This window comes from Sebastes umbrosus, chromosome 2, assembly GCF_015220745.1.
Source record: "Sebastes umbrosus isolate fSebUmb1 chromosome 2, fSebUmb1.pri, whole genome shotgun sequence".
Classification (NCBI taxonomy): Eukaryota; Metazoa; Chordata; class Actinopteri; order Perciformes; family Sebastidae; genus Sebastes; species Sebastes umbrosus.
This window is the reverse complement of record NC_051270.1, coordinates 22,042,113-22,063,601: the sequence shown is the minus strand read 5'-3', so window position 1 is coordinate 22,063,601 and position 21,489 is coordinate 22,042,113. Positions and strand designations below refer to the sequence as shown.

General features: G+C 39.2%; 1 protein-coding gene across 4 annotated transcripts in view; it reads left to right on the top strand.

Moving 5' to 3' along the window:
- The window catches only part of pcdh17 (protocadherin 17), a 62,248-nt gene extending 48,552 nt beyond the window's left edge, over positions 1-13,696 (top strand). For all 4 annotated transcript variants that reach the window (XM_037751338.1, XM_037751333.1, XM_037751325.1 and 1 more), the window contains exon 5: positions 8,892-13,696. In XM_037751338.1, the coding sequence (XP_037607266.1) occupies positions 8,892-9,589 (698 nt within the window). In that variant the 3' untranslated portion in view covers positions 9,590-13,696. The remainder of the gene's footprint in view (positions 1-8,891) is intronic.
- The last annotated feature ends 7,793 nt before the right edge of the window (positions 13,697-21,489 follow it).

Sequence of the window (21,489 nt, the reverse complement as noted above, 5' to 3'; positions counted from 1 at the left end):
AGTGATTACCTGTGACAATTAGTACATTTTAGGCACATTTTTCTTGTATTTTGGGTTCCTGGCAGCTTTATACTTTGGTTTAGTTCAGCTTTCATATCTTCATGGCAAAATGCAGTATATAGATATGGTAAGAGTGTGTTGTAGCTGACAGTTATATACAGTATATAATACAATATATTGCTTGAAATTTATTTTCTTCCAGGTTATATAGCTTTTCCATGTTAAGTGTTTGATAGGTATAAATAGCTTGATTTTAGCAGGATGATGTAAGGCTTGTTCCTCTCAGACATCTATATCTAATAGCTTGCCTGTGGCTGCTCGGCTGCAATTGCTCCACCATTAGAACACTTAAGGAGTGAGAGAAAGAGGGGTTGAAGAGTGAGCCGTGTAGCCAGAGGAAATGTGAATTATACAAGGTCTTAAGTCGCGGGTTGGAAAAGAGGCTCGGGCTTTTTGATTGGCTGAAGCAAGGATCTTCCTTGACTGACCTTGCAATATTTATTGAGTGCTTCTGACCGCTGTGAACAGTGAATGATCCGAGCTGCTTTATGCACAACGAAGAAAAAATATCTCCGTGTGAGATCTGTATATCTGTCTCTGCAATAAAAGGAGCTCAATGAAGTTACTTAGTATACTTAGTTGAATGGACTGCTCAAACACAGCAGTTGTCATACGTCACAGATGTGGTTACAGATAAACATCAGTTTGCATGATCTCAGCGCTTTTTGGCCTTGGATAGGTTCCCATGGCCGTTCATCAACGTTAAACTTGTTTGTTGAGGTTTCTAGTTTTTCTCTAGTCAGAGGTTCGATTGTCAACAGATAACAGAGAAACGGTGAGATACCACCCCCTCCCCTTCCTTTTTTTCCCACAGTTGTCTCAAGGCCGACCTTCACTAACAAAGAAAGCTAACAGAAACCTTTGATAAATGAGATTATAGCAGGCAGCGCGTGACTCAGCTGTGAATGACAAGTCTGTAGCATGTAGTGGAAACACACATAATGCTACACCAAAAAGCTATTCATATTTTAATGGAGTATCTTTAAATGAACTTCATTAAAAAACAATCAATATTTCTTCAAGTTGCAGACACTCACTGGCGGAGTCTAAGTGCGCACTATCTCCTGCCCTATTCAGACACAAACAGGCAAACACACACGTGTACATACATGCAGCCTTTATATAACCAGATAGGTCACTTGCAATCTAATTTGTATTTATAAGGACCGCATTGTGCATTTTAGGGCCCTCGTTGTTGCTTTGTGTTAAAGGGAAAGTGCTGTTTGAGAACATGAACGCGGCTGTCCAGATGCCCCTCATCTCTACAACCCACAGACCTCTCTCGTCACCCACAGCACACAGCCCTGCTTGCTCATCATTGATTAGGCTTTGTGTGTTTGTTTTTGTTTGAATATGAGCTTATGCTCCTCTTCCTCCTCCTCCTCTCGGGTTCTCATCCCTCTCTCTCCTATGCATAAATACTCTCTCCTCGGGGTGTTCTTTGAACAACTTAGCCAGGCATTAGCTGATGGAGGGGCCTGCAGTTTGTGTGCGGGAACGCCTGAAGAGAGGACGTGTTTGATCCTGAGATACATGTCCTTGATTCAGTCTCGGCATTGCCAGCCACCGGGCACCCCCACCGCTGCTGCCAAGCTTTTCCTGCTATGCATCGGTATTCTCTTGCCTCCCACTGTGATAAAAGCTATTACACTGGAGAGAAGTATCCTTCTCATTGAGCTATAAGCCACCCACTGCAAAAAACAATCCAGACCTATTCCCTCAACACACAGCCGCACTCACAGTAGAACTTTGAATCGATAATTGGACGCTAACCAACAATTTATCACATTATATCATAAAACTGTTTTAATTTGGATCCAGCTATTATTTCTGTGCATTATATTGGTCTCTGGTGCAATGGATGGAGAGCTTCACCAGAAAAAAAAGAATATTTAAAACTGCACTTTACTCCAAATTACCATTTTAAATCACATCATGGGCACCATTTACTGTTTGTTTATAGACTTCAAGCAGAGCAGAAGGCCAGTATTAGATGCAGGTCCCACAGCAAACATACGATGAATACAGCATTTTCATGGAAATACTATTGTATTGCAACCGCTTGAAATAATGTTGACAAAACAGACTTGCCAACCGTAGAGAACAACCTGCTTTCCCAGCAGCGCTCTGCTTTAAAATCATAACAATATCAGATTCAGCAATACACTTGAGTAATGTTCTCATTTTCACCACAACAATGCTGTGTAAGGAGAAAGGAATAGAAAAAACAACTTGCTCTGTATCTGAGGTGATGAGATATATAACATTTTGATTTCTGTGGGTCTGTGTCATGAAAAAAAATAATAATAATAAAATCACAGCAGAATAAACAACAGAGCACAGTTTCATAATAAAACAATTCTTTTATAAAATCATTTCCACAAATTCAAAAAGTGGCAACTTGTAAGATCTACCTCGACAGATAATACCATATTAATTTATTTATATATAGCCCTCCAGGCAACCTCTCAACTGATTTCTTACAAAACAAAATCTTAAATTTCCAGTCGCACACTCTGTTCACCCGGACCCGAAGTTTGTTTGGTAGACTGGCGACCTGAGAAGTCATAAGATATTTACTAAACATTAGGCTCAGTCACAGTGGAGACTCTCTCATCTGTGCAGTTCAAATATTTAGTCACCTTGATTGGCTGAGCGAATGCGGGGAGGGGGAGTTGCATGGATCAGCTGGGCTTGATCGCAGTAGGCGAGGAGATTAAAAACACAATAACACACACTCACACACACACATAAACACACACTGTGAGCTCCCTCAGGTGAACAGGTGCAGTCATGGTCTGTCACAGATGCTCTGCGCAATTCGTCAGCTGCCTTTCCTCCTGTCCACCTTGGGTGGGTTGGGGGTATATTCACCACAACACAACCTCGGCACACACACACATTATCTCGGATCATTCTCCATTCTCATAGGCTGCTTTGGGAGCTCATAGAGCTGCCTAATGACTAGCCAGGTGTGCATGATGGTAAAATGATTCACCACAACTGTGATGGTACAACTAAATTAGTATTATGTGTTTGTAGGGTTTTACTTTCCTGTACTTTGAACTTACTGAACACTGTAGGAGTTTGTGTGTTCAGCTTGCTGCTGCTGCTTTGCCTGTGTGTGTGTGTGTGTGTGTGTGTGTGTGTATACAGCTCTCTCCTGGTTCCCCTCTCCCTCCCTCCCACCACAGGAACCACAGAGTGTGACAGAGGGACATTAATCACAGGGCTGGGTAATAAAGCGAGGAGGGATGGGCATGCAGGGCCAGGGGGGCAGGCGTCTGGAGGGAGAAAAGGGTGTTTAGGGAAATCACACCATGCTTTATGACACACACTGATACACAGGCACATTTTTACACTCACAGGTTTAGGTGCACATCCTTCATGCACCCGCACTGAAAGCTTCCACCGTGAAAGTTTGAAAAATTTAATCGAGGAGAAGGCGAAAAAACAACTCAGGTTTTCCGGGAATGGTGACCAGTTACTTTCTATTAATCTGTGTTGAGGGAGAGCCTCGTGCTTCTTGCCCACCTGTGTGTGATTTTACGTGCCCCTTGGCCCTCATTAATTAAGTGTTAATTTAGTGAAAGACTTTTTCTGGAAGGAAAACTGAGGGGCATTTTTTAAAAGAATTTGGAAACAGATGAGAGGCATTTAATGGCTCAGTAGAAGAAGCACCTTCGCTGTTGCTGTGATGCTGAGATGGCTGCGGGGAGCTTTTTCGTGATACTCTCATGATATGAGATGATTATAAGAATATGGCTGTTTGTATTAGAGTATAGCTAAATGACAGCAGAACACACAATTTAGTGGTCCACTGGGTTTAAGTGTTTGTTCTTTTATTTCTTCAGCATTGATTCTTAACCCCCGGGGTTATTGGAGTTTTTTAATATCAACCTCATTCCATCTTGACCTTTTACAGTGGACACCGGGTTGTGAATCATATCAAGTGGAGTTGGGATGTGTGAGTAGGTGTGCGTGTGTGTGTCTGCATGGGTATGCATCACCATCCCCAATTCTTTGTTGCTCATTTTTCTGTTGCATCTGCACTCGCATGGTGCTCCTCAAGGAGTATTAGGAAAGAGTAGTTTGAAAAATGAGATACCAATAATAGTTTCCAGTTCTTTTAAATCCACCAACTTCACAACAAAGGCTCAGCGCTCTAGATGCTGAAGATCTGGGCATTCAGCGAACAGAAAGCAGAGAGGACAAAAGAAAAATATATATAGAAATAAACTTATACATACACATTCACTGTCATGCCTACAGATACATACAGGACATCATTCTCTGTTGTCTTGTCTTTTCCTTCTGTTTTGAAAACATCGGATGGCCATTACACACTATATTTTAGATGCTCTACTCTGTTTTTAAATGGAATTCTTTAATAAAATTATTCATTCAAATTACTCATAATTTATTCTGCAAGAACTGCCTCTAAAATGTCCCAGTCACTTTAAAGAGATACATGTAGGGACTGATTTTTTGCATTAATATAAGGCACCTCATTGGTTCAGAAAGTGATTAACAAATCCTTCATCCATCTATCTTTTGTTTCCACTGGCCTATCTCACCCGGGTGCCGTTACGAGGCGCGGCAGTGTCTGATGTTGACAAATAACACGGTGAACCCAGATCATTTACTTCTTCTGCTCCTTCTTTTCGTAATGTTGCTGAATTAAGGCTCTTTCTGAATTCGTAACAGTTTCTTTGACACTTTGTGTGACCTTTTGCTGTTGCTCACAGATTTCTTAGAGCAGCTTAGCTACTTTTATATCTGTTTCATGTGCTCTTAGCAGTAAAGATAACTGGCAGCTACATAGCTGTTCTATCTAACTCATTGTTACCCAGTCTTGCTATTCTGCCCTAAAGCAAGGCAATTAACCCTGCCAGAGAGGTAGTAAGATAGCTCCGGCTGCTCGCTGTTAAAAAAGCGTTCAAGTACAAAAGAGTGTGTGGAGTTAATTAAACTTTTTTGTTGGCAATAGAGGTGTAATAAATATCTGATTTCAATCAGGGATTCAGGTCAAGTGTCTACAATAGGGCTGCAAAGATACAAACATCAACTGTGTCTGCCTCCTGACCGGGCAATTCGATCAGACTTTCAGTGACACTTCCCTTGTAAATGAAGCCGAATCTTTCCTCTTCTCTTCTCTCTGATGTCTAGGATGTTCTGGTCACGCTTTATACCGAGTAATCTGAAATTCTCGCTGCATATCATTGCATCGACCCCCGTCGTTTTCATTTGTCGCCATTTGGTTCAGGACCAATGTGGTTATAAGATGTGCTGTCCTTTTCAAGCCTTGTTTGTAAGATGAGATTTAAGGACACACTTTTCTTTAGCCATACAATATCACTGCCCAAGATTGCAAACTTGATAAAAGAGTGTAAAGATAAAAAAAACATAAAAAATACTGCGTGCCTGTTGTAAACACAGATTGATATCTTGAGGTTCAACATATCTTGAGGCTTTGATTTTACAACAAATACTAACAAATAATTTCATCTGAAAAATGAAATCAATGATGTTGCATAACAGAAAAAAAATACCCATGATAAATTGAGGGCATCTACTAAAAAGATATCAACATAAAACATAAAAGTGAGTGGACGTGAGCAGGTTTTAAGTGATGGAGAACCAGTAAAGCTTATATGGTAATAGTTAACATGGTAATATGATTATTTTTCTTGATTTATTGCATATTCAAAAATAATGAATAAAGTTGATTATGAGTGTGCTTTGTCATTGTATCATATCAAATCATTGACCAAGAGGTGAATCAAATTGTGACAAATGATTGCATGTTTGAGTGTATCCATCAGTGTAATTTATCTTGAACCATGCACAGAGCAGAGAGGGAAACTGGAGAGGGAGCGACTGAGCCCGCCCCTGGTAGCCAAATCATCACAGGCAAATGTGTCCTTGGTGGAGGCTTCTGTTGCCCATCCCAGAGAGCTGGTGGAGCCATGGTGAAGAGAGAGAGAGAGAGAAAGAGAGGGAGGGAGGGAGATGAATGTCACCCCTGCTCTCATATGTCATATTGTTAACCATAGATATGAGGAGAACGCCTCAAGGTTGAACGTGCAGCTAAGACATAAATAATCTATCAGAGGTTTCCTCCGACTAAATAGAGGAAAATATGTCTGCATGGATTATTTATGCTTTAATATGCACACCTTGAATGGACAATCACCTCTGAGAGCATGAAGACGATGTAGGGGCCAAGTTAATTGTGTGTGTCTGGAATGCATGCAAGGTGTGTGTGTCTGTGTGTGTGTGTGTGTGTATGTGTGTGTGGAAGGCATTGGTTGTCTACCTGCTAAGCTTGGGTACACGTAGGGTCTATATTCTGTGGCTTGGTGATGGATTACAGTAACGGCGTGTTCCGGTTGGAAAGTGTATTCAGGTTTGTATTATTTATGTACAAGCTTTCGTTTGAATCATCGATCTTTGTGCTTTTGACATGTTTGTGTTTCCTCACTCAAATCTCGAATCAGTCATGCGCAAACGCAGGCACAGGCACGCAGGCACAGGCACGCAACTGCTCCTCAGTGTGTGCAGATGAATTCCTTAACCCCCCCCCCCCCCTCCCCCCCAACACACACACACACACACACACACACAGCATTTAAATGTAGTCCATCTCAAAGTGGTCTCCGCTTTCCAGCTCACCTTATTTCCTCTTCAGATGACTGCCTCGACATGGGAAATGTCAGGCTCTCTTTGCCAGCGCTGTGTGGCTTCTTCAAACATTTGTGAAGTGTTAAGCTCATCTCCACAGCTTAGGGGGGCAGTCTCTCAGGAATCTAGGCTGCTGACCCGCAACACAGCAAAGACAGCCTGGCCAAGTGCACTCAAGCATCATCTACTCTGCCCGCTCATTTGCATCAATGAAAGATTGTATTAGCACCAAGTTTGTGGTCTTTACAGCAGCACTCTCACCATACTGTAAAGGTCCATGCACCACGTGGGTGGCTTTACAGCATCTAACAGTGATGTTGTTGTCTTCTCACATTTAGTTGAGCATAACAGTGGAAATGCAGCTCCTCATTCTTACTCTTTTAAATGTTACCTTTATTAAAAAAGTCTAAGAGGACATTTTCAATCCTTGCATTAACAAGCCCTTCACCTACTGACCTCAAACCACAAAAGGCTTGTTACAGGAATAAAATTACAGTGATTTAAAATGTGGATTTGGTCCCACATACTATATATACAGTATATACAAGGACATCGATTCATTGTGAGGAATCAAGGTTTAAACCATTAACATTCAGCAGGGGAGGTGAAAGGACAAGCTGTTTTATGTTAATGGCATTGCTAAGTCTATGACTATGTTTTAGCTCGAATATTGCTGTCTGCCACTTGTGCAAGTGACACTTTCATTGGGCTATACAAACATCAACAATGCCAGAATTAAGCTCCTCTGAATAGACTTGCCTAATTCCTCTTAACAAACAAAGCTGGTTCAGTTCTGTTGCAGTTCATGTTCCAAAAAAGTGTATTTTAGTAAACAAGCAAGTGTTGCTATAAGAAATTGGAAGTGTGGCATTTGTCTGCAGTGTTTGGCTCCACAAACAGGCAGAGATGCATTGCATATCTCAAAACCAATATGCAAATTGAGCCTGAGCTGCAGCATTTGTTCAGAAGCCTGTGCAAGCAACCTTTGGATTTTACTGGAGAATGGTCTTAAATGCTGGTGTTTTATTCCATTCTCGTTTGTCCAGCCTGTACCTTGTTGGTTTTACACTTCTTTAACTAATAGAACGATTGATGGAGGTTTTTGTAAAGGCAGCATACTGAAATGTGTTGAGTAGCAGGTGCACACGCTACAAACATGATACACAATCAGTGTTTTAATACCCTTCCATCAGTTAGTTGTAACTGACCACTCACTGTGCAATACACCCTCTGATGTGTGGATGAGGATGAGAAACAAGGAACTAGTTGTACCAATTTCATCCGTAATGTCCCAACTGTTAGGATCCCGTCTTTTTGTGCTCTCTCGGTTGTCTTCTCTTGGTTTCATCCCACCCTGCCAATGGAAAAATTCCATTTACGGGACAACAGATGCTCCATTTCTTTTCTCTATTTTTCACTTCACGCCCAAGAGAAGAAAAAAATGGGCTCCTCTTTGTTTTATTTTATTATTATTTTTTAACCAAGTTCTGGATCTGTTTGACACAGGCATGAACACTCCCATAATCAGCCAGAGTGTGCATCCCTCTGAATAGAGATGAAAGGGGGGAACACACACTCTCACTTATACACACATGCGCGCACACACAACAACAACAACAAGGAGCACGCAAATAAACAGGCACAAACACACAGAGAGGAAGCACAAGCCATTTGGCACAGGCGCTCTGTCTAGGGAGGGCTTCAAAGCCCACTGACATGAATTTATGATAACGCCACTATGCCTTTGCCAAACCTCAACTGTTGTTGTTTTTCTCTCGCTCCCTCCCCAACCCTTCTGTATGCTCTGCCATCCCCTTGATCAGAGCTTTGGAAAATGCTAGCAGGTGTCCCCCAGTCCCTTGGAAAGGTGTGTGTATGTGTGCTTGCATGCACATGCATTCACATGTGTGGTTAGAGTGGGACATCCTTAGCTAGCTCTTCCTTTTTCTTTTTACATAATTTTATTCGGTTTGGCTCTACTTCTCTAAACTCTGGGCTCCAACTCTTTGTACAGTTCAGTTTCATAATGCTACTATGATTCTATTACCCTCTCGCTGTGTGGTTTCACTCTATTCTATGCACACTACTGACATAATATCACTTTCTTCTCCATCCATCCCCTCCCTCCCCTTCTTTTCCATCTTCAGATGAGGACTGTGTGAATTGCACCGAGGAGTGCCGAGTGCTGGGTCATTCCGACCGCTGCTGGATGCCCCAGTTCCCCGCTGGAGGAAACCAGGCAGAGGGTGTCGACTACCGCAACAATGTGTTTGTGCCAGCGGGGATGGAGACAGTGCCCGAGACAGAGACCTACGAGACTGTCAACCCCAATGGCAAGAAGACATTCTGTACATTTGGAAAAGAGAGGCGTGACCACACCATCCTGGTCGCCAATGTCAAGCCCTACTTGAAGGCGAAACGTGCCCTCAGTCCACTGCTCCAAGAGGTACCCTCAGCCTCTGGCAGTCCTACCAAGGGCTGCTCCACCATGTCTCCCTGCTCTTCAGTCAAAAGCCCAGCTGACGGAGCTGAAGGCAAACCTCCTCCTGCCACCTGCTCTGGCCACTACGGGCCTCCTGACGGTCAGTACCTGTCACCAACCAAACAAACCAGAGACCAGGGGGTCTACCCACCCTTGCCTCCGTCAGACCCAGTGGCCAAGGTGCTCGCAGAGGCCCGCTCCAGGATCAGCCAAGAGGCAACAGGTGAAATGGAGTGTGTTCTGGAGCAGGTGGAGCCCGACGCGAACCGCGACAGAATGGACGCTGACCAGGTGGTGAGAGACATCGACAAACTATTGCAGGACTGCAGAGGAAGTGAGGCCACTGGCACACTCAGGAAGTGACACGAAGGACTGCAACAAAAAGAAGTATGGAGGCAGAGAGAGGAATATAATGCTATTCCAAAAACTCTCATGCCAAAACTGTCACCAAAACAAATCAAAAAGGTTAAATGGCTCTTCTGATGGGAGCTCTTTTCGCTGTTGTTTGTTGTTGAAAAATACTGACACAGGACGGATAATGGGAACATTTATTATGTCAGTCATTTGGCACCAGTTTGGTGCTAAGATCTCTACCAACACAAAGGAACTGGGTAACAAACATCTGAATTCTGCTGAATTTATAAACTCTTTTTGTTTTGGATTCTTAAGGAAATTGCAGAGGCTTATGCCTCTGGCACCTCGCAAGCTATTATCTAAGTGCCCACCAGCTCATAAGTGTGTTGTTCATGGTCTCTCGTGAAATCCTACATATCTAAGTGTGTGTAGGTGGGTTTCTGTTATGTGTGATGGCCATAGAAAACTGAATGAAAAAGGACTATTTATGGTCAGACATGACAATCGATGCGGAAACAGTGAAACAAATTCTAATCTATTTGGGACAGTGAAAGACCGAATAACACAAAACGACCTTATCATTCTTGACTTTAATATAGGTGTTTAACGTGTGATGGATCCTGTATCTGAACATGAAGAGCTTGGTTAATCAGGTGTGTGTTCGCAGGCGTTGGTTATGGACATGGGGACGGAGGGGCTTAATTGCTACGCTGAAGGAGAATTATTAACAGTGTAACCATGTTTCACCTGTCATTTGTAGCCACATGTGTAAGCTGTGTCTGTCTCACGCCTCTATTTAAACATTCATGTTGCTGACTGGTGTAGCTGCACGCACCAATTTTACACACATTTTACACATGTGCACCACACTTTGCGCCTACACACTCACATGCACTGATACCCCTACAAACACACACACACACACACACACTAATGCTTACACACAACTGGCCATCTGTGTAATTGTCTTATACATGAACATCATCAGCTTTCAGTCCCTTGTGTACAGTGAATTATCATGTGTGTGACTATGCCTTAAGGCAATCACAAGTTGTATAAAAAGGGACATTTTTCCTCAACTGTGAAAAAATGATATCTATATGATAATATAGATGACTATATGTATGAATCCATGTATAGTGTCCAAATATTAACAAAATATTTATACATTTTTTAAGAAAAAAAGAAATGAGGAATCTCAGCAAAAAGTGTCCTCGGGTTAAGGTCAAGTGCGGGGTTGTTAACTCAAAGAACTGCAAAGGACACTGCCATTGTTTCGAAGACAAATATCCAAAAATATAAATAAACAAGAAAATGTCCCTTCACATTATCACTATACATAATATCATTATATGTGTAAATGTATCCAATTTAGATGTGTTTACATCAAAAAACTGACATATTTTTATTGATTTTACTGCAATTTCTGTGCATTTGAGCCAAATTGTTATGTGTACAAAAGCTATATTGTGTATTTTATTAAATTAATATATAGTTGTGTTGCAATATACATGGGCTTATATTGTATTTGGCAAAAGTTGCCTTAGTAGCTGTCGAACTCTGTGAGTTTGCTTTAGTTTGGGTTTTTGTTGGTGTTTTTTTTTTTCCTCTCTATTCTGCGTCTTTGCAGGCTGGCTTCAGTGCTTTTGAGATGTCGCCTCTTTTTACCCGAAGGTCCAGCTGGATCAAATACAATAACTGTTGAAAGCTTAATGAGCCAGCTGATCTAGAATACAATTCAAACCAACAACAAAAAGCAACAACCACAAGATAACAGTTTGAATATTTTTACTGAGCAGATTTTTACAGGCAGCTATTTTCTTTAACAATAACTAGTATGCGTATCTCTTGTGTTCATTACGTTTTTACTTTCTTTCCAAAAAAGAAACCTGCCATATGGAAAGTGGAGTGGTTTCCTTGGTGATCATAAAACTGCCTTACTGTCTCTGCGGAGAGCTTGTTGTATCTGTGGAGCTTGTGACTGCTTATAAAGCCCTGGTCCACCAGAATGTGCATTTTCTATAAAGGACCAAAAGAGGTTCTTTTTCAGCAGTCTGTGTTGTTTATGTATGTACTCCTTCTCGATACATGTTAGAATTCTCATACTTTGCAGAGAAACTTGACATCTGAAATTCTATCTGAAGTTACTTTGGATTTGATGTCTTAGCTGTTTAGGTACACGGTTTATATAACCAAGTGTCTTCACATTCAGGCTTTCTTAAAAAAAAAAATGATACAGACCTTTATTTTTGAAAATTTTGGCACATTTCGGCCACTCTCTGAAATAAGGGAGGTGCTTTTTCTATTATACTCTGACAGTAAAATAGGCAGAACAGTAGGCTATTAGACTAGATGTGTTTTGGAAAATACAACCACAATCACCAAATCTATGTAAGATGCAGCCATGAGAGGGAACAGTGACTTGCATTCATATGGCTCCCGGTGTGTTAAGTGTTTCTGAGCTGAGTTGGAATCTTGACAGCAGATATAACACATTATATCCTGCAGACATGTCACATCTGAGTATTTTGGTATTTCTGTCCTTGCGTCTTTTTTTTCCTTAATCGAGATACATGTTTGGAGGTTCTCCTGTCATTCTGCCATTCTTCTGTATCTTTTGCCTACTTGCCATCTTTTTTTTATTTCACTATTCATTTGCTTACTTTTCTCCTCTTCAGCTGTTTGCTTTCTCGCCTCTGAGGAGCAAAGCAACTGTTAGCTTTTCTCCTCTCTTTCGTCTGTAAAGTATTTGGCTTCGGTTTACCCTTGCTCTTTTCCTGGGAGATGGCAGAGGCTGTTTTTAGAGAAGGCTTGGAAGATTTGACGGAGGAGGAAAAAATATTTATGGTTATTTTTAAATGAGATTTCTTTTTGTTACCTCTCTCAAATATCAGAATAAATCAAGCAAGTCTGACATTCACATCACACAAGCAGTTAAAATGTGCTGTTCAAAGTGCGCACTGCAACTGTGATCTTGACAAAAACACTGTTACACGTGTGCGCATGGACGCACCCACACCCACACACACACACACATCCACGCAGCACCTTGCCTTTAATTTAAATGCATAGCCCCTTAAAGGTATGAAGAGAGGGAAAAACACTACCCAGACAAATGTGACACTTCCACACTTGTCTTCATGGTTTATTTTCTGTTTTATCTCATTGTGCTCAGTCTTCATGCTGTATCAAGCATTCTCTGCTCTGTGTGCTGTGTGTGTGTGTGCTTGATTCGCTTTCATGCCCCTCATTGTTTGACCAAACAATTTCTTTCTTCGTATTTAATTTCTGTTACCTGTGTGCTATAGATTCAACTCCAACTCACACAAAACCTATATTGCTGTGGTCTGTCTTTTATTTGGGCATTAATTAAAACAAAGTGCGGAGGTCACCCCAGGATTCTGTCTTCTGCTCAGTCTGGCTGCCACAAACAGTCACTGTCACACTTCAGGCACATTTAAAGTGCTGTCCCCTCGAATGGTGTTCCTCTGGCCTGGCCACTGTCTGCACATACGCAAACTGTGGGCAGGAAATGAGCCGGCTCCAGTGGATGGAAGGTATTCTTTAAAGCCATGGCCCCTCTCTCAGGCTATTTGCTGTCAAATAGAGCAGAGGCTGCTGCTGAGGTCAACACTTGGAGATTGAGCATAATGCAAGGCCTCTCATTATTGTCTAATTACACACTGTTGGCATCATACACTGTTGGCAGTGCATTACTCAAATCTAGAGTGGGTTATTTTTGCCCACTTGAGACTGTTGGTTTTACCAAGTGATTAGGACAGGGCCTTGTTGAATGTGGCTTACCGCCTCTGGTCTCTGACTCACACTGATGCAGGTGCACCCAGACTCAGACAGCCACTGCTTCACACACATAGAGACAACATGTCATTTTGGTTAGTTAAAACAAGCACCCAATGTTTGTCAGTGTCGTCCCCTCACCCCCAAGCCCACACTGATAGCATAGGGCTCCACGCTACAATGGGCAACTGGTGAAAAGACCAGAGACATTCATTTGTATGGATTATTTCAACTGCTATTGTCTAAAGGCTGTGTTCATTGTGATCTATCTGAAAAAAAAGATGAAAAGATCAAATAAAAAAGCAATTACTAATAATGTTTGCTCTTGTCCTTGTATGAGTTGGTTGAGGAAACGGCTAGTCATGGCTTTGATTTAATTTCTTGTTTCCCAAGAGATAACCTCAGGCACCCGATATTTTTGTTCTCTCAATCATCTACGCGGCCAATTTCGCTTTGCCAAATAGGATTGCACTGTTTACTTTCACAGTGCCAGCTTACTTTGGATAAGATAAAAATTGGCTTTTTCAATTGCGTTCTTTGGTTTTAAATGCACATATGCATGCACCTCGTACCCAGGCATGCACACACACACACACTTAAAATGTTTGCTTCGGGCAAATGATTCTTCATTCATTACATTAGTTCACATTTCCGACACACAAAAGATTACTGCTCAGGCTGTGTTTTTTTTTTCTTCTAATTGTTCAGAGGCAAATAAATTGGTGCTTGAAATTATGTGTACTAATGCTTCTCTGATAAGATGTTGCACTCCACCCTTCAGCTAGATTTGCATTCAGAGGCCAATTTGAAGTCTCTTCAACTGGCCCGTGGTTAGAGAGATATACTATATGCTTCCTATTTGCTCAGTGAAATCTGGTTTGCTTAATTCGTAATTAATGGCTATTAGGAGTTAGATTCTCGTGGAACATACACTGACGGATGTGACCTCCCTCATGGTGTTTAGTTCCCCAAGTAGAATAGTGAACAAACTTTTTGCAGCCGACTGGTGCTTAAAGTATAAGGGCTTTGGAATGGGTTATTAATGTCCCTTTTCAGTGTTTTTCAATACAAAATGACAGACCATGGAAGCTAATGATACACCATCACATTTATCTCAGGGAACTATTCCATCATCACTGTTTAATTGCAGAAGTACATATGGTTGTATGCTCCACGCATCAATCGGCATACATCTGTCTAAGGATTAATGTTAGTAATTTCCCAGACTACAGTCATCTAAATGATCATTCAGGACTATCACATCCTAATTAAACAAAGACTTCCTACAATCGGTTAGTGGATATTTTCCTCGTGCTGAAGAGATTCAATATAAGGAAACTTAAAAAAAAAAAAAAATCAAACTAAAATAATCTTGATGGATAACTCATGTCTGTTGTGTTTGTAGTTGTCTCAAGACCCATCTTAATACACTTGGATTTTCAAATTCAAGTCAAATTCAAAATCAACTGGGATAGTAATATTAGTGCTTTATGTGAACAAAAATTCAGTACCTAAAAGAACTCACTCAACTACATCAAGATAACTTATTTATGAAATGATTTATTATTTGAAGAGGATTAATTTTCACTTTGACCACAGAGGGAATATTTTACCCCATACTGGATTTGCAGGCCATTGGTATGCACCAAGGCTTTTTTCTGTTTGTATCTAACTAGTCGCCTCAAGGCAGATATTAATTAAAAAGATAGCCGAGGTTCTTAAAAACACTATTTACTATGTCTAGGACTACGGCTGCTTCATGCTGCGCTCTCTCATTTGGCCTAGTGGTAAGAGTTTCCATTAAACTTACAGCATACCTGCAAAAAATAAGAGCCTGTCCTCTTGTGCCTGTCAATCACCTTCAATCATAGTCTCTCAGAACTTTACAGATCACACAACTTGGAAACCGTGTGTGTGAAATATTAATGGTATGGTAGACTGTTTGGTAGGTAAAGAGCAGCAACAAGTATATAATGGGACCAAACCTGAGCTATAACACAACCTGAACACATAATAAAGAGGTATATATTTTGTTATGTCTGACAATACATGACACACATTACATTTGACAACATGCAACAATTAGCAACAAGTACATGCAATAGAAACAAATAATTATCAAGACAGCATCATATGTGTTTATTAGTTTAATACATAAAGAAAGTAAATTTGCACAGAGTTATGGTAGATACTTTAATCCACTAATCGTTTAGTTGTTTAGTAACAGGCAAATTGAGTTAGAGATTTCAGAGTAAGACTACATAGGAAAATCATATTTCTGCATTTTAATCAAGGTCCTTGATCCAAATAACTGTGCTAATGGGATTTAATCAAGTACTGTTCCGTATTGAGCTGGCTTAAAGGGCAAATGGAGAGAAGATCTTTTCAACACGAAGAAGAGAAGGTATTCATCATATTCTAGTTAAAGGACAAGGGTTCTCCTTTCATTTGTCGTTGTGTTCAAGAAGGTAGGCAAATTGAAAATGTGTCTGTGTGTGTATGACTGGGTGAAAGGGAGAGTGTGTGTGTGTATGGTTGCGTAAAAGAGATGTGAGAAAGGCTGAGGTTGGAAAGATGAATGTACATCTCACAACAGAAACGGTAATGTGTGAGAACTTTGATTTGATGCCAAAAAAAAACAAGCAAAAAAACCCAAACAGACAGAAACGGTAGGTATCTATGGCCACAGTGCCTGAGAGGGTGTTTAAGAAAATCACTTTTCATCAAACAAGAAGAAATGATGGCACACGCAATCATGGTAAACAAAGTCGCATGCCTAAATAACAATACATGGCACGATGAATGTTGATACGGGCTTTTATGATGCTCTATGTGGATGTGCATCCAGACTCTATTGAAAGAGAGCCAACCTTTAGCCTGTCATCTGGAAACCGTTTGTATATTGTATGCTTTTCAGGACATGCTTTGACAACTTTTATTACAAAAATAGATCTAGCACGAGTACAAAATGAAGACACAAACACCGCAATTAGTATGTGTTTATTACATTCAGCCATTCAAGAAACATGTGTCTGCACCCAACACCTCAGGCTGCTGGTTCCCTTTCACATCCAAGCCCTTCTGCAGTCACCTCGAAGACAAGCAGTTTGTTAAGTGTTGAAGTGTTTCCCACCGGAAGCAGAATAGAAAGCAGCAAAACAATGGCTCTAGACAGCTTCTGTGAAGGATCCAGCTCACATCAGTGAGGGAAAATGCTAGATGAAAAGGTCAATAAGCAACACGGAAAACTTAATATGAAGTAGACGTGAAGTCTGTCACATGGCTTAGTGGCCCTGGCAAAGTACAGGACTGACTGACCCTTTTGAATCAATCATAAATAAATGTCTGGTGTGTAAGACTCTCAAGAGCTGAAGAGGAGCTTTCACTAAATGCCACCTGGACTTTTAAACTAATTCTATTCACCTAATTTGTTCCCTGTTAATGGTGAATTTTTCACTTGTGGTGTTTCTAGTAAAATTGGATACAGTCTCTGAGTTTCTTTCCATTGTAGAGCTTCATTAAGGTTACTTCCTTAGATGTTCTAGGGTAGTCATATTCTTTATCTTGTTTACACAGGCCCAAGCTGTTTCATTACCAAATGCAACGGTTCCTTAATTATAACTGCTTGGACAATTTTTTTTTTATATATATGTGTTCACATAAACAAGTAAACGCACATATTAATTAAATGCTAAAAGCAAGACACCTCAAACCATGTTGATCATCTATATTATTATACGAACATAGGTTGTGAATGCTTCTAGCACTCACAACCTATGTTCTTCTACACAAAAAATCTTTATCAGGGGCCGTTCACATGCCACATCTAAAAACACTTGGAAAACGCCAGATGTGCCACTTTCATCTTTTTCCAAGGTGCTTGGGAGGTTGCGCTTCTGTCGTACCTGCATTACTAAGCAACCAAAACCTTGGTGCTGCGATGACTGTGATGAAGTCTTGCGATAATTTAGCTGTAAAAGCCTCACAGACTAAACTAAAGAAAGTAAAACAAAGATAAATGGATTTCCAGCACCATATACTCCTCACAGTGGCTTTACTGCTCGATTTGTATGTGTCAGTTTGGCTCACCAGATGTTTTGACATTCTTAGATGGAAAGGGTGAAGCAAGTAAAATAGTCGGTGGGAAAGATCTTAAAGCTGTGGGTAGCCCTGCACTAAATATACAACCATATATTTATCATAGACTGATATTTACGGGAAAAAAGTAAAGATATGCTCGCTGTAACAGGTTGTTCCTCCTCGTACAACGTGTTGCGTGCTGCAGGGTTCCAAAAGCTTAACCATTTTTATCTCGCACCCTGAAAAATTGGCGCTTGGGAACATTTGCGCTCGCTTTTGAGTGTGCGTTCCACGAGTCATTGACAATGGATTTCAGGGTGCAAAAAATGCTGCATGTGAACGGCGCCTTATTCTTCCATAGTCTGTTTTTAGCACTTAACTACTTCCACATTTTCAATGTAGAAACTTCATTCAATCAATTCAATCAAAGATGTCAGCTCAATTAGGACATAATCATAATTTCAGAAATATTCAATGTTCAATTCTGGGAAATTTTCCTCATTCACATTACTAGAAGAAATATTCATAATTGACATATTTTCATGCATTTTAAACTCTTATGTACTCATTCATACGTTGACCTAGAAACCCCATTCAAACTTTAAAATGGGTGTAATTCAACTTTCAAATCCCATTCAAACTTTTTTAAATATTCAACGTTCTTTGTGTGTATTGGATGGAATGTTCAGATCTAGAGTGGGTGACATCACAGAGTGGAGAGGAGCTTTAAAATCTTCTGAAAACAACAAATATTTAACTTGCTCCCATTCCCACAATTTTCACTCTCCATACATCATTTCAAGTCAAAATGTAGAAAAAAATGTGCTCATTCATACAATGTCACTGTAGAAGCACACAGACTTACACATTTGGCAAGGAGAGCCTGAACATGACAGGAACTCCATGCAACTGCCCCAGGCACTCATGTTAACTGAGACCAAAAATTCCTCGAGGACAGAAAACAGTACCAGTTTTCTATCCTGCTCACATTTTTCACACTATACACACGGTGCCCGCTGTACATTATCCTGCTTATTACACGGCTACTTACTAAAGAAACCAATAATTTGACACAAAAATGGTCCTCCAGATCCAGAGATCAGAACTGGGTCCATAGCAACAGTCTGGTATACATAACAGCGGTCTGCTATAAAGTAATAACAGACTGTAGAATCTAATTGACCAATCATAATCGAGTATTCAACAAAGCCGTGTAACAATATTTGATAAAACACCAGCAAGGACTGTGGGGATTAGAAGAGCCATGGTTTGGCAACACTTACAAGCAGAGCATCTCAACCTGACAGAGAAACAAGCACCAAAAAGGAAACACGAAAAGAATAGAAAAGGCTTATTTGCCTGTGTTGTATAGGCATGTTTCATCTTCCCACTCTCGCCTACCCTCACCCAATGCCATTAGTATCTTAGCATGCAAGTTTAATTAATAGAGCTAGCTGGCATGAGCCTGCTTTGTTGATTCATTGCACGCTAGGTCTTTAGCTGCAGCATACGTGCTAGACGGCTAGAGAGCAAGTAAGCTAGAAATTACTTTTTTATCACATTTTTATGGCATATATACTATGAATTCTTTCTGACTTTTGCGCCGTACTATACTATGACTTTTGTTTTCTTTTTCACTTTTAATGGCATACTATACTATGACTTTTCTATAACTTATTATAGCATACTGTTTATTACTTTTTTATGACAAACTATACTATGACTTTTTTTTTTACTTCTAATGAAATACTATACTATGACTTTTTGAGACTTTTTTGGACATACTATAGCCTGCAATGTTTTTTTTTACATACTTAAGTATGACTTTTTATGACTTTTGGACATACTATACAAAGACTTTTTTTCAATATATTATGACTTTATTTATGACATTTTTTAACATACAAAATAAAACAACATACAACATATGACTTTTTATTACTTATGTCGACACATTATACCATGACTTTTTGATTACTTTTACCAACATACTCTTCGATGACTTTTTTTAATGAAAGTTTTTGACACAGTATTCTATGACTTTTTTTCGACATACTATACAATAACTTTTTTTGCAACTATACTATGACTTTTTTTTTTCATACTATACTATGATTTGTTTTTTGATTTTTTACATAATAAGCTATGATGTTTGTATGACTTTTCTACATACTATACTATTTTTTTCATGACTTTTTTTCGAGATACCATACAATGACATTTTTTCAACATGCTATGCTAAGACTTTTTTTCGAAATACTATTTTATATATGTTTTTCAACATACTATACTATGATATTTTTATGTTATTTTCAACATACTATACTGTGACTTTTTTGACAATGATATTTTTAAGACTTTTTTTTAAATACTCTTCTATGACTTTTTTAAATAAATGTGTTGACATACTATACTATGACTTTTTTTCATGAAATCTTTCGACATAATGTAATAGGACTTTTTTTAATGAAAATTTTCGACATACAACATATGATTTTTTCTCATTAAATGTTTTGACTTACTATGACTTTTTTTTAATGAAATTTGTCTACATACTATACTATTAATTTTTAACATAAAATTTTTCGACATGCTAAACCATGATTTTTTTTCATGACATTTTTCGACAGAGCATACTATGACTTTTTTTGGTGAAATTTGTCGACATACTATACTATGATTTTTTTGTCATACTAGAAATATTCAGTGTTCAATACTATGACTTTTTATTTTTTCAACATGCTATACTATGACTTTTATATTTTATACAGGTCGAGGTTAGAGTTAGGGTTATATATTATACAGGTCGGGCTTAGGGTTATATTATACAGGTCAGGGTTAGGGTTTATTGTATAATTATATAGAATTCAGTTAAATTCAGTTAAATTCAGTTAAATTTCTGGTTTTCTGTTGCATAACCCCCCAGTTGTATCTCTCCGAAACCCTGGGAGGAGACGCTCGTCTCACTCCACTGTCGGGCACCGGGCATCGATGTGAGGATGGGGATCGAACCCTGCTCTGCTGCAGCCAGAACCGGGAACTAAGCAGCCAAGCCACCAATGCCACACGTACTTGAGACTGTTCTCTTTGTATATTTGACTTCGTCATTAGAAGTTAGAACAGAAAACGGACTGTATCACATAAGGATCAAACCTCCAACCTCCAACCTCCAGTATTCCAACCAGATAGCTATCACATTGAGCTATCAGACTTCTTTTCGGACACTTTTCAGAGACTTTTCAGATATTTTTCAGTAATTTTTAGATTTTTCTTACAAAAACATTTTTTTTTCATCTTACAGACTTTTTTTTCGGGACATTTTTTCAGTAATTTTTTTTATACATTTTCAAGACTTTTGTTTTTGGACATTTTTCAGACTTCTGTTTTCAGACATTATTCAAACTTTTGTTTTTGGACATTTATCTCACATTTTACAGAATTGTTTTTGGACAGATTTTCAGACATTTTTCAGTCATTTTCAGACATATATTTGAAATTTTTCAGACTTTTTTTCTGTGTTTTCATAAATCTTGCAGACCTTTTTCTGTGTTTTCATAAATCTTGCAGACCTTTTTTTTAGAACATTTTTCAGATTTTCTTTTGGACATTTATTCATACTTTTTTTTCATGAATTTTTCATACTTATTTTCCGGACATTTTTTCATATTTTTTTTAATACATTTTTCAGACTTCTTTTCAAACATTTTTCATACATTTTTTTCATACATTTTCCTGATTTTTATGTTTGGACATTTTTCAGACCCTTGTCTTTGGACTTTTTTTCAGACATTTTACAGAACTTTGTCAGATTTTTTTTTCGAAAATGTTTAAGATTTTTTTTTTCCGGACATTTTTCAGACTTTTTTTCCATACATTTTTCAAACTTCTTTTCGGAAATTTGTTCAGACATTTTTCAGTCATTTTTTAAGACTTTTCTTACAAACATTTTTCAGACATCTTACAGACTTTTTTTCGGGACATTTTTTCATAAGTTTTTTTCATACATTTTCCAGACTTTTTTTTCAGACATT